This window comes from Hypanus sabinus, chromosome 21 (genome assembly GCF_030144855.1).
Source record: "Hypanus sabinus isolate sHypSab1 chromosome 21, sHypSab1.hap1, whole genome shotgun sequence".
Lineage (NCBI taxonomy): Eukaryota > Metazoa > Chordata > Chondrichthyes > Myliobatiformes > Dasyatidae > Hypanus > Hypanus sabinus.
This window is the reverse complement of record NC_082726.1, coordinates 69,404,248-69,418,303: the sequence shown is the minus strand read 5'-3', so window position 1 is coordinate 69,418,303 and position 14,056 is coordinate 69,404,248. Positions and strand designations below refer to the sequence as shown.

At 41.7% G+C, this 14,056-nt stretch overlaps 1 protein-coding gene across 3 annotated transcripts in view; it reads left to right on the top strand.

Moving 5' to 3' along the window:
- The window catches only part of LOC132379180 (adenosine kinase-like), a 298,065-nt gene that overhangs the window by 147,594 nt on the left and 136,415 nt on the right, over positions 1–14,056 (top strand). For all 3 annotated transcript variants that reach the window (XM_059946851.1, XM_059946849.1, XM_059946850.1), the window contains exon 5: positions 13,165–13,337. In XM_059946851.1, the coding sequence (XP_059802834.1) occupies positions 13,165–13,337 (173 nt within the window). The remainder of the gene's footprint in view (positions 1–13,164; positions 13,338–14,056) is intronic.

Genomic DNA, 14,056 nt, shown 5'->3' with positions numbered 1-14,056 from the left:
GCAGGCACCAGGACATCTTTGTTGAACAGGAAGGCCTTGGATACAAATACATAGTTCCCTGAAAGTGGTGACACAGATGTGTTTGGCACCCTTGCTTCATCACACAATTACAGATCTGTCAATCTCAGTATTTTCCAAAAGTAGGGTACCTGATCAATATCCATCCATCTTTCTCTCCTCAAAACTTGATTAAAATCCAGGCTCCAGTGGTGAAAATTAGTATCAGTCTCTTTTTTCCCCATTTTTTAAAGCAGGTTTAGGCAGGGGTAAATGTCATCAAATCTGCTGGCAGTGAGTTCTAGACGAAATCCACTTTAAGAAAGAACATTCTTGCTGTGTCTGCTGCTGATTTTTTTGAATATGAAAATGTATGCTAATGGAGCACCTGTTTACCCAGTGCAAGTTGTACGGATTTTGTACTTTTCTGCCCAATCTGGTCTCACATTTCATTGTTTCCAGAATGACCTCTTTCTAACCTTATCACTGAAATCCTTCCTGTCTGGAACCAATCTATGAGCTCTAATGAAGTGCTGCATTTTGCAAGCGTTGCATTATAACGCAATGGATATAGAGTAATGAAGATACTGGAGCAGGGATGGGGATTGGCATCTGTATAAAGGTGGATTTTTTAAAAACTTGTATAATGTTGTCTTTGTCAGTAGACACATGAAACACAATAACTTGGATGTGTGGCAGAATATTAAAAATCACTGGTTTATAGCCATATAACAATTACAGCACAGAAACAGACCATCTCTGCCCTACTGGTCCGTGCTGAACGCTTACTCTCACCTAGTCCCACCGACCTGCACTAACCCCATAACCCTCCATTCCTTTCCTGTCCATATACCTATCCAATTTTGCTTTAAATGACAATATTGAACCTGCCTCTACCACTTCTATTGGAAGCTCGTTCCACGCAGCTACCAGACTCTGAGTAAAGAAATTCCCCCTCATGTTACCCCTAAACTTTTGCCCCCTAACTCTCAACTCATGTCCTTTTGTTTGAATCACCCCTACTCTCAATGGAAAAAGCCTGTCCACGTCAACTCTATCTATCCCCCTCATAATTTTAAATACCTCAATCAAGTCCCCCCCCCCAACCTTCTACGCTCCAAAGAATAAAGACCTAACTTGTTCAACCTTTCTCTGTAACGCAGGTGCTGAAACCTAGGTAACATTCCAGTAAATCTTCTTTGTACTCTCTCTATTTTGGTGACATCTTTCCTATAATTCGGTGACCAGAACTGTACACGATACTCCAAATTTAGCCTTACCAATGCCTTGTACAATTTTAACATTACATCCCAACTCCTATACTCAATGCTCTGATTTATAAAGGCCAGCGTACCAAAAGCTTTCTTCACCACTCTATCTACATGAGATTCCACTTTCAGAGAATGATGCACCGTTATTCCTAGATCACTCTGTTCTACTGCATTCTTCAATGCCCTACCATTTACCATGTATGTCCTATTCTGATTATTCCTACCGAAATGTAGCACCTCACACTTATCAGCATTAAACTCCATCTGCCATCTTTCAGCCCACTCTGCTAACTGGCCTAAATCTCTCTGCAAACTTTGAAAACCTACTTCATTATCCACAACGCCACCATTCTTACTATCAAGATTCAAGATTCAAAAACTTCATTGTCATTCTAACCGTACATCAGCTCTGCAGTGCAGAATGCGACAGTGTTTCCCAGGAGCAGTGCAACCTCTGCTCCCCTAACCACCCTCTGCAAGGCTTTTTTGTCGGCAGCACTGCAGCTGGAGTACCAGGTTGTGATGCAAAAGGTCAGCACACTCTCAACCACGCCTCTGTAGAATGTAGTTAAGATGTTAGTGGGGAGTGATGCTTGTTTAAGCTTCCTCAGAAAGTGCAATCTCTGCTGGGCTCGTTTCACAATCCCAGTGGTGTTCCTGGACCAGGTGAGATCTGCACCCCAAGGAACTTGATGTTTTCCACTCTATCCACTGTGGAGCCGCTGATGCTGAGGGGTGTGTGCTCAGGCTGAGACCACCTGAAATCGACGATCATCTCCTTGGTTTTGGTGACATTAAGCATCAGGTGGTTGTCACTGCACCAGCTCTCTAGGTGTTTGACCTCCTTCCTGTACATTGTTTCATCATTTTTGCTGATGAGCCCCACCACTGTGGTATCATCAGCAAATTTAATGATCAGGTTCTCCTTGAATCTGGCTGCACAGTCATGTGTTAGCAGTGTAAACAGCAAAGGGCTAAGCACACAGCCTTGTGGGGATCCAGTGCTCAGTGTGAAGGAGTCAGAGATGTTCCTGCCAACACGGACTGACTGTGGTCTCTCTGTCAAGAAATCCAGAATCCAGCGACACATGGCAGTGTTAAGGCCAAGCAGCGACAGTTTCTCCACTAGTCTCTGCGGGATGATGGTATTGAACGCTGAACTGAAATCAATGTACAGGATCCTGGCATAAGTGTCTTTGTTGTCCAAGTGAGAGAGAACTGCGTGCAGTGTGGTGGATATTGTGTCCTCCGTAGAGTGATTTGGACGATAAGCAAACTGTAGAGGATCCAGTGATGAGGGGAGGCTGGCTGTGATATGAGGCTTGACAAGCCCTTCAAAACATTTCATCACTATGGGGGTCAGGGCAATGGGATGGTAATCATTCAGACAGGCTACAACTGATTTCTTTGCTACAGGGATGATTGTGGAGTTTTTGAAGCATCTGGAGACAATGGCTTGACTAAGGGAGATGTTGAAAATGTCTGTCAGGGCATCTGCTAATACATCAGCACATTCCTTGAGCACTCGTCCAGGGATGTTGTCGGGACCTCCCGCTTTTCGTGGGTTAACCCTGGCAAGGGTCCTCCGTGTTTGCTCTGAATCAATGATTGGAGCCGGCTGGTCAGATGGTAAGAAGGGACTGGCTCTCCCCCTTGCTGTAGTGTTTAATGCTTCGAAGTATGCAAAGAATTTGTTAAGCCTGCTAGGAAGAGAGGCGTCGCTGTCATCAGTTTTCTGCCTGATCTTGTAGTCTGTCAGAGCTTTAATTCCCTGCCACATCCATCTGGTGTCACCTGGGTCACAGAAGTGTCCATGTATTTTGCCCATGTAGGCCCTTTTCGCTTTCCTGATCCCTAGTGAAAGTGCAGACCTGGCTGCGCGAAGCGTACTCCTGTCCCCCGATCTGTAGGCTGTGTCATGGGCCTTCAGTAGTGAGCGCACGTCTGTTGTCATCGATGGCTTTTTATAACCACGTGTGGTGAAGGTTTTCATCACAATGACATCCTCCGTGCATTTGGCTATAAAGCTGATTACTGCCTCCGCATACTCCTCAATGTCTATATGGTCATCATAGGAGGCTGCTGTTTTGAATATGTCCCAGTCTGTGTGCAAAAAACAGTCTCGTAGTGCTGAGGTTGCTCCGTTTGGCCAGACCCTTACCTGTCTTTTCTCTGCTCTCACACGTTTAAGCAGTGATTTATATGCTGGTGTTAACATGACAGATATATGGTCAGAGTGGCCAAGATGGGGGCGGGGGGGGGCTGCTTTGTATGCCTGTGGTGTGTTTGTATAAACCAAGTCCAGTGTGTTGTCTCCCCTGGTTTTGAAATCCACATATTGCAGGAATTTGGGGAACACAGTCTTTAAGCTGGTGTGGTTAAAGTCCCCAGCAATCACCAGAAAGCTGTCAGGATGTGTAGTCAGTAGCTCACTGATGGCTTCATGTAGACCTCCCAGTGTTTCGTTAGCATTAGACTCAGCATTGACACTGGGAGCTACGTAAACAACTGCCACAAGCATGATGGTGAAATCCCTCGGTAGATAAAACGGCCGGCATTTCACAATGAGAAATTCAGCCAGTGGTGAGCAGTGTTTAGCAGCTACTGTAGCGTTCACACACCAGTCTTTATTTATATAAATACTCCTCGGCTCTTGCCGGAGCTAGCTACCTCTCTGTCCGCACGAAACGATGTCATTCCCTCTAGCTGTATAGCTGCGTCCGGTATGTTGTCATGGAGTCAGGATTCCGTTAAGACATACACACAGCAGTCTTTAAATTCCTTGTGTGTTTCTCTCAGCAGAGGCAGCTCATCCAGCTTGTTGTCGATGGAGCGGACATTTGAGAGCAGGAGGGACGGAACCCCTGGTCTGGTGGGGTTAGCTTTTAGCCTAGCATGGATGCCAGCCCTCTTACCCTTCCTCTGTCTTCTCGCACAGCGCTTTTGCTTCCTCCTCCCTCGGGAAGTAACCGGCTTGGTAGCAGATAGTAGTCCATAGCGGTGTAAACTGTCCATGTCACACCAGAACTCGTCAGTTTTTCCAACATAGTATGCCCTGATGTTAATAAGCACATCATCTGCATACTTAGTAATCCAATTTACCACCCCATCATCCAGATCATGAATGTATATGACAAACAACATTGGACCCAGTACAGATCCCTGAGGCACACCACTAGTCACTGGCCTCCAACCTGACAAACAGTTATCCACCACTACTTTCTGGCATCTCCCACCCAGCCACTGTTGAATTCAGTTTACTCCTTCAATATTAATACCTAACGATTGAACCTTCCTAACTAACCTTCCATGCGGAACCTTGTCAAAGGCCTTACTGAAGTCCAAATAGACAACATCCACTGCTTTACCCTCATCAACTTTCCTCGTAACCTCTTCAAAAAATTCAGTAAGATTTGTCAAACATGACCTTCCATGCGCAAATCCTTGTTGACTGTTCCTAATCAGACCCTGTCTATCCAGATAATTATATTTACCATCTCTAAGAATACTTTCCATTAATTTACCCACCACTGACGTCAAACTTACAGGTCTATAATTGCTAAGTTTACTCTTAGAACCCCTTTTAAACAATGGAACAACATGAGCAATACGCAAATCCTCTGGCACCATCCATGTTTCTAATGACATTTGAAATATTTCTGTCAGAGCCCCTGCTATTTCTACACTAACTTCCCTCAAGGTCCTAGGGAAATCCTGTCAGGACCCAGAGATTTATCCACTTTTATATTCCTTAAAAGCGCCAGTACTTCCTCCTCTTTAATCATCGTAGTTTCCATAACTTCCCTACTTGTTTCCCTTACCTTACACAATTCAGTATTCTTCTCCTTGGTGAATACCGAAGAAAAGAAATTGTTCAAAATCTCCCCCATCTCTTTTGGCTCCACACATAGCTGTCCACTCTGATTCTCTAAGGGACTAATTTTATCCCTCACTATCCTTTTGCTATTAATATAACTGTAGAAACCCTTTGGATTTATTTTCACCTTACTTGCCAAAGCAACCTCATATCTTCTTTTAGCTTTCTAATTTCTTTCTTAAGATTCTTTTTACATTCTTTATATTCCTTGAGCACCTCAGTTACTCCATGCTGCCTGTATTTAGACAGAGAGACAGATTTTTTTGATCCCGAAGGAAATTGGGTTTCATTACAGCCGTGCTAACCAAGAATGGTGTAGAAATATAGCAATATAAAACCATAAATAGTTAAATAATAATAATTAAATAATGCCAAGTGGAAATTAGTCCAGGACCAGCCTATTGGCTCAGGGTGTCTGACACACCGAGGGAGGAGTTGTAAAGTTTGATGGCCACAGGGAGGAATGACGCTCAGTGTTGCAAATCTCGATAGAATGAGTCTCTGTCTAAATGTACTCCTGTGCCTAACCAGTACATTATGGAGTGGATGGGATTCATTGACTAAGATGGCATGCAGCTTGGACAGCAACCTCTTTTCAGACACTACCGTCAGAGAGTATTGCAGATATCTCTCTTTTTTCGAACCAAGTTTCCAATGTCCCTTGAAAACCATGGCTCTCTCAAACTTTTAACCTTTCCTTTCAAACTAACAGGAACATAAAGATTTGTACCCTCAAAATTTCACCTTTAAATGACCTCCATTTCTCCTTCCCATAAAACAAATTGTCCCAATCCACTCTTGCTAAATCCTTTCGCATCTCCTCAAAGTTAGCCTTTCTCCAATCAAAAATCTCAACCCTGGGTCCAGTCCTATCCTTCTCCATAATTATATTGAAACAAATGGCAATGTGATCACTGGACCCGAAGTGGTCCCCAACACATAACCTCCGTCACCTGACCTATCTCATTCCCTAATAGGAGATCCAACTCTGCCTCATCTCTTGTTGGTACCTCTATGTATTGCTGCAAAAAACTATCCTGCACACACTCTACAAACTCCAAACCATCCAGCCCTTTTACAGAATGGGCTTCCCAGTCGATGTGTGGAAAACTAAAATCTCCCACAATCACAACCCTGTGCTTACTACAAATATCTGCTATCTCCTTACAAATTTGCTCCTCTAATTCTCGCTCCCCATTAGGTGGTCTATAATACACCCCTATAAGTGTCACTACACCTTTCTCATTCCTCAATTCCACCCAAATAGGCTCCCTAGATGAGCCCTCTAATCTATCCTGCCAAAGCACCGCTGTAATATTTTCTCTGACAAGCAATGCAACACCTCCCCCTCTTGTCTCTCCAATTCTATCAAACCCGAAGCAATGAATTCCAGGAATATTTAGTTGCCAATCACACCCCTCCTGTAACCATGTTTCACTAATAACTACAACATCATATTTCCAGGTATCAATCCATGCTCTAAGCTCATCCACCTTTCTTACAATGTTCCTAGCATTAAAATAAATGTATTTAAGAAATTCTCCACCTCTTCCTCTCTGTTTATCTCTAACTGTGCAAACAACTTTACTATCTTCTTTTTCTTCTTTCTCCCAAACCTCTGTTCCTACATTCTGGTTCCCCTCCCCACTTGTATCTAGTTTAAATCCACTGGAGCCTCTCTCGTAAACCTGTCCGCAAGAATATTTGTCTCCCTCCAGTTCAGATGTAAATCATCCTGCCGGAACAGGTTCCACCTTCCCTGGAAAACTGCCCAATTATCTATAAATCTGAAGCCCTCCCTTCTACACCATGTCTTCAGCCACGCGTTGATCGGTGCTATCTTACTATTTTGAAACCGGCCTGCACATGGCACTGGTAGCAATCTTGAGATTGCTATCCAGGAGGTCCTGTACTTTAACTTGGCGCCTAACTCACCTTTCCTAATCTCACCTTTCAGGACCTCCTCGCTCTTCCTACCCACATCATTGGTCCCTACATGGATCACGACATCCGGCTGCTCACCCTCCCTCTTGACAATACTGAGAACTTGATCCGAGATATCGTGGACTCTGGCACCAGGGAGGCAACAGACCATCTGGGATTCTCAATCTCTTCCACAGAACCTTCTATCTGTCCCCCTAACTATCAAATCCCCTATCACTACCGTTCTTTTTTTTTCCCTCCTTCCCTTCTGAGCTGAGGGTCCAGTCTCGGTGCCAGAGACACAACCACTGCAACTTGTCCCTGGTAGGTCGTCCCCACCAACAATATCCAAAACTGTATACTTATTGTTGATGGGAACAGCCACAGGGGTGTTCTGCTCATTCTATCTAATCCCCTTCCCTCTCCTGACAGTCACCCAGCTACCTGTCTCCTGACTCTTAGGGGTGACCATCTCCCTGTAACTCCTGTTTATTTCTGCCTCTGCCTCCCGAATGATCTGAAGTTCATCCAGCTCCAGTTCCAGTTCCCTAACATGGTTTGTCAGAAGCTGCAGCTGGATGCACCTTTTACAGGTGTAGTCATCAGGGACAATTGCGCTCGCCCTGACTTCCTACATACTGCAAACGGAGCACTCAACTGCCCTAACTGTTGCCTCCATTACCTACTCCTAAGGTAATTAAATTCATTAAAGGAGCTTACTCGACCTTACCTCACTTGAAGTGAAGCTCATCCTCAGCCTGTGATCGATTTTTAAATTCTCCCGCTGCCTCACAGGCCGACTTTCACGTGCTTCATCAGTTGTGCCCCGTTCAAACCTCGCCTCTGCCTATTCTCGCCGAAGCCTGTTGAGCCAAAGCCATCCCACTCTGCCTCAATCCACTCCGACGATGGCTGCTGTATATAGTGGTCTTTTTTTAAACTTTTGGTGTGCTACGTCACGCGCCTGCGCCGTCTAGCCTCTTCTCCCTGATCAGTTAAAAAAAACAGCTTCTCTCAGAGATACTTTTACTTCTTCCCTCTCCGCCTCTTGCTTCAATTTAAAAGACCATTGAAAAATTCCTCTCTTTTTTAAACCTTTGGCGTGCTATATCACGTGCCTGCGCACTCTAGCCTCTTTTCCTCGACCAGTTAAAAAAATGGCTTCTCTCCGAGTTTGTATATCCGTTTCTGGGTATCTTAAGGTAGGATTGTCAAGTCCAATCTGAAAGAGTGAAATGAAGATCTACTGAAATTATTCTACTGATGATAAACTGGTAATGCTGGGATTGATTCCTTTAAGAGTAGAACAGGTCAAGGAAAGAGTTAATTGGGGTGCTCCTAATAATGGGGAGGGTTGTTCTCGATGTAGTTGTCTGGAATGTGATGTTTAAATGATAGGTGGGAGCAGATTAATATATTACATTGAGAAAGGAGTTGGAGATGTGCTGTTTTTTAAAAAGACAAAGTTGAAGGTTATGAGGAATTAGCAGGGGAGTGGGACAACTTGTTTAGTTGTTTCATAAAGTGAGCTAGACAAGGATAATTGGCTCAATGACATCTGTCTCAGCTATTTGACTAAATTATTGCCAAGAGTCTATTATCCTATGTCTATGGTAATATATTGCTTTTACATGGTTTTTCTGCTGACACCATTTAAAATTTCAAGGTTTTTTTTTAACATTGGCATCTAAGATTTCCCAGCTAGTAAGGTGTTGCCATGGTAACAAGTGGAAGCAACTTGCTGAGCCAGAGAAAAACCATTGAAGCTTGACTATGTTTTAGAATAATTTCTAAAATAGCACTGATTAGAGCACCAAGATATTGGACTCTGAATGTGAGGGCAGTCTCATGTTGTATATTGCATCAATGCTGCTAAAGAAAAGGACTTTTAATATTTGCTTTTTGTAAATATTGTGTAAGATTACCTGCAGCAAGCTCACTGTTCAGTTACAGTTTGGTTAGATATTGTTTTTTTTAAATTCCAGCACAAGGCTGTGCCAGAAATTTCCTCTGGAATTACATTGAGACTTCCTGAGATAAACTAAAGAATTGTATTGAATTTATTTTGTTATATTTTGGAATTTGGATTATTTTAATTGAAAAAGTTTTCAATTAAATTAATAAATGACCTAAAGCTGCAGGTGATTAAAATTGACCTGGTTCTTAAAGAAATCAGTTACAACTGAAACAAATGGTTCTTGTGATGGGAGATTTTAACTTCCCTAATTTTGATTGGCATCTCCTTGGCCCAAGGGGTTTAGGTAGGGTGGAGTTTGTTAGGTGTGTTCAGGAAGGTTTACTGACACAATAGGTAGATAAGCCAGCTAGAGGAGAAGCTGTACTTGATCTGGTATTTGAAAAACAGCGTTGGCATGCCTACCATACCTAGTCATAGTTATGGTGGGCATCCTTAACGGGAAAGACTAAGAACATTTTTTACATGCTACTTGAATCTCTGCATGAGTCTCAATTCCCTCAGTATTGTTTTAAATTGATAATGTTTGTGATATGAATAATTGGGCTGAAGCATTATCTAAGTTTAACAGTGCAAAAGAAGAATCGTTACAGTGCCAGCATTCCATCGGGAATAATGAGTGTCAGACTGAAAAGTGAATGCTCTCAATTACCAGCCTTCTGCAAGTAGTATTTAAGTCAACTTTTATGACTTCCCCTCTTCTGCCAGATTCACACTTCATTACTATATGGAATGTGTCTGCAAAATAACAAAGCTCCCAAGTTTCAATTTACCGTGATGTTGGGTCTTAATGACTTTGTGTATAATTTCCCTTTAGGAAAGTAGACAAAATTCCACTGCTCAAAGACACAGAGGCTTGGATTTTTTTAAAGCTGTATTTGTGAAAATCTCCCCAGTGGCTTATTAGAGGTGAATTTTGGTGTTTTAGTTGGCATAAGGGAATTTTAAATGCTGAACCAAGTGATAAATATCCACAAGTTTTTGGCAAGTTTCTTCTGAAACATTGTCGTTTCAGAAATATATTCACAATAATGAGCCAAAGCTGTTAAGTCTTTGTGTAGAAACTTTATTAAACATGTTACCTTTTTCTGTTTATGAACTACCCAAAAAAGGGAGTTTACAGATATTTTATGCCCAGATCTACAGATCTTTTCTAGTATTTTATTTAGCTTTTGAACATAAAAGGAATAATTATTTATAATCAAAAGGAATTTAATATAATCTGGAAAATCATTTAAGACTAGACTGCAAGAATATTAAGAAAAATTAAGAGTTTACAGAAGGGTATCTTCTTTCTTGTCAATGTTGAGCTCCAAACTGTTGACTTTTGAGTTGAACATTATAGTTAAAGATAATGATAGGGTTGTGCCTAAAGTGCCACAATAAGTACATTTTATTGTTGAAGCCACACAGGGTAAAAGATAGCATGTCAGTGAGAGCACCTTATCCCATGTTGACCTGCCTACATGTCATTGCTGTAAATGTTAGCTAGACATTATATATTTGTTGCCAAAAAGTTAGGACAAAGGTGCTTCAGACTTGAAGTTAGTGTATAGTTGTTATTGGGATTTCAGCTGCTGACCTTTGCTTTGGGAATATACTACAGAATGAAGGTACTACAGTTGTCAACTTTCTCATCTCCAGATTTGCTTTCTTAAGGTAATTTTATTTACTCAATGGTTTATTCAGAAATATAGCCATACCCATTCCATGTCATTTTTTGTCCTTGCCTACTTTCTCTATTGGAAGTGGCCCAGAAAGCTTGTTGGATTATCTATCAAGCAAACATGAGGAGATCTGCAGATGCTGGAAATTCAAACAACACACACAAAATACTGGTGGAACACAGCAGGCCAGGCAGCATCTATAAGGACGTTTCAGGCTGACACCCTTCATCAGGACCAGCATTTTGTGTGTGTTGTTTGGATTATCTATTCTAGTTTCAAACAACCTCTCCAATAGTTCAATAGTTCCATTTAATATCAGATAATATATACAAAATACAACCTGAAATTCTTGTTCTTCAGAGATATCCACAAAAACAGAAGGGTGCCTCAAAAAATGGGTGACAATAAAAATGTTAGAACCCCAAAGCCCTCCTACTTCCCCACCATGCACACAAGCAACACCAAAGCAATAACCCTCTCCCCCAACTTATTTCTGCAAAAAAGCATTGGCACCCTCCATCATCAAGCAAGCAATAGGAAACCCCCCCCAGGAAGACCACGATCTGCAGTACAACAAAAACTAATCGTTCACGCAACAATTTGACATACCACAGGCCTCCTCTCTCCCTAACAAAGGGACAGAGAGGTGTCACTCAGCAAGAGGGGAGACATAAACAAAACAACTCGTTGATTTACGATGTTAAAGTCTGCCACGTTGCTTCCCCACACCCCAACCCCCCAAGTTCTCTGACTTGAGACTTGGCAACAAACTCTCCTCCACCAACAAAAGAGAGAGAGAGAGATTTGCTGAATACAGAGCTCTCCGACAGCTGTTCACGGTATTCTATTTTCTCCCACAATTCTTCAGTAACCATAGAATCGGTTCGACACCAGGGCTGCAAGCCTCAGAACCCCAAAGGTTCTTCCGTCTTCTAGGCTGTGCTCTTGGGATATTGAAAAACAGCCAGTTGGTAAGCCCTTGGAGCACATCCCATCGCTGTAAAGAACCAAAGTTTAAGTGTAGCTTTAGGTCACGGTCTTTGACAGAGCCTCATCCACCTTGAAAAGGAAAAAGAGAGACATTAAAAGTAGGAATTAAGCTGTTTCCACTGATGAGCTCAAAGAAGTCACTGTCTAGTACCATTGTTGCTCTGCCCATATCTGGACTCGGATGTTAAGCATATAATCTGTTGGGCTGTTAGTAAACAACACACACAAAATGCTGGAGGAACTCATCAGGCCAGGCAGCATCTATGGAAAAAAACTACAGTCAGTGTTTTGGCCCAAAATCTCATCTGTACTTATTTCCATAGATGCTGGCCTACTGAGTTCCTCCAGCTTTTTTTGTGCTTTGCTCAGATTTCCAGCATCTGCAGATTTTTTCTTGTTTGGGCTGTTAATGATTAAACTTGTGAAAAACAGTTTAAGTAACTTCTGTGATTTACAAAACTTCAATGAAATCAAGAATGTGGAAATTTCTAACATACAGTATGGAAAGTATGGTGTTGCGCTTCAGGTTGCATTTTGAGAAGTTGATCATGTTTGAAATTCAATGTATTTTATTGCTGTCTATTCCTATATTTTATGCTCATAGTACACATGTTGTATATTAGAACATTTTGTTTCCAGATAACTGTATATGGTGGATGGCATCCGATGCCGAGGTGTAAAGAATTAATGAATGCTAAGAAAATACAGTGTATAGGGTTGACAAAAATGCAGAGATGACAAAGTGTAGAAGGTCTATGCAAAGTAATTTATTAATGTGTCTCAACAAGTAAAAGGATTATACCGGCATTGTTACTGAGATCTGAACTGAATGTGAATTCCATTCCATTCCACTGGCACAAGTAAGGTGATGCTGAACAGTGGAAGAGAGGTGCTAGGTCTCCATATGGTGAGGTCAAATGCATCAGGAGCTATGAGAAACCTGAGTTATAAGGAAAGGCAGATTGCTCTCTTTATATAAGACGTGAAGACATTAACAGAGGTTTCAAAATATTGGCCTATTGGTGGAAGGATTTGCACTTAAAATTTTAAGGTGATAGGCAAAGGAGAAAAGTATTTTGGCAGAATGAGTTCATATTGTTTGCAATGTTTAGCCTAACAGTTTGATAGAGCAACATTTAGTACTTGCTTTTTAGAGAGAAATTTTGGGACTATTGAAGAAGCTGGGGAGGAGGCAGGTGACATTGCTTCTTTGTAGGTGGACTGAAGAGGCCACTTGGCTGTTATTCTGCATTAATCTATGTCTGTGGTCACAATCACAAAGGACATAATTTACAACTTTGATTGGGGCTGCTTCAGGATTATGGCAGGGGTGGGCATCTAGGTGAAATTATAGAAGTCTAAATTGTGAGAACTGTGGGCTTGTATTTTGGAGGTGATTGCATATTGATGGACTGTCTTAGATCTATGTCACACTTTGAAACAATTTTTTCTCTTTACTTGCAGTGGATGATTCAGCAACCCCATAAAGTAGCAACTTTCTTTGGGTGCATTGGAAGAGATAAATTTGGTGACATCCTGAAGAAAAAAGCTGAAGAAGCGCATGTTGATGCCCATTACTATGAACAAAGTGATCAGCCAACTGGCACTTGTGCTGCCTGCATCACTGGTGACAACAGGTCAGCGAATCCTTTCAAGAAACTTGGTTTTAAGGTTAGAATACTTGTTTTATTTAAAAGGTCAAATGCTGTTCCAAATGACTGGTCAGTGGATCTTCAGCACTGTTTCATTCAAGGTTTGTTTATTTCCGTGCAGCTATGTCTACTGTTTGAGAGTCCTTGTTGAGATTAGTGTTGTTAATCATCAAACAAAAGAACTGTTGTATTAATATTATAATTTCCAAGTAATTCCAAATTACTCCCCAGACTTTAGGGAAATAAGCAGAATGAGGAGATGTGTATTCATGGGCTCTACTTCATAAATGGTTAATGCCTAGTAATTGTAATTTTTGTTAATTTAAACTCTTCTGTCTTGGTTGTCTTCTCTGCTATCTGAACAACAAAAGCAATCTTTTCCTGTTAATCGGTCTTCTCTGCTGTGGTGGAAATAAACTCTCGATGACATCCTTATTTGTGGTGTACTCCATGTTAATCTATGTTACTCCTTTCCCATGGGTAGTAAATCCTTCCAAAGTGTTGATGACTATAGCCCTATCCACTTGTGCAATGTTTATTTACTTGTATGCACTGAAGGGCCTGTATAATGCTGTAGGTTTTCTATGTTTCTATGAAATACTGCTATGTCGGGCTTTACTTTCTCACCATCAAATTTCAAGTTGAACTCAATGATATTGTGATCACCGTCTCCTAAGGGTTCTTTTACCTTAAGCTCCCTAATC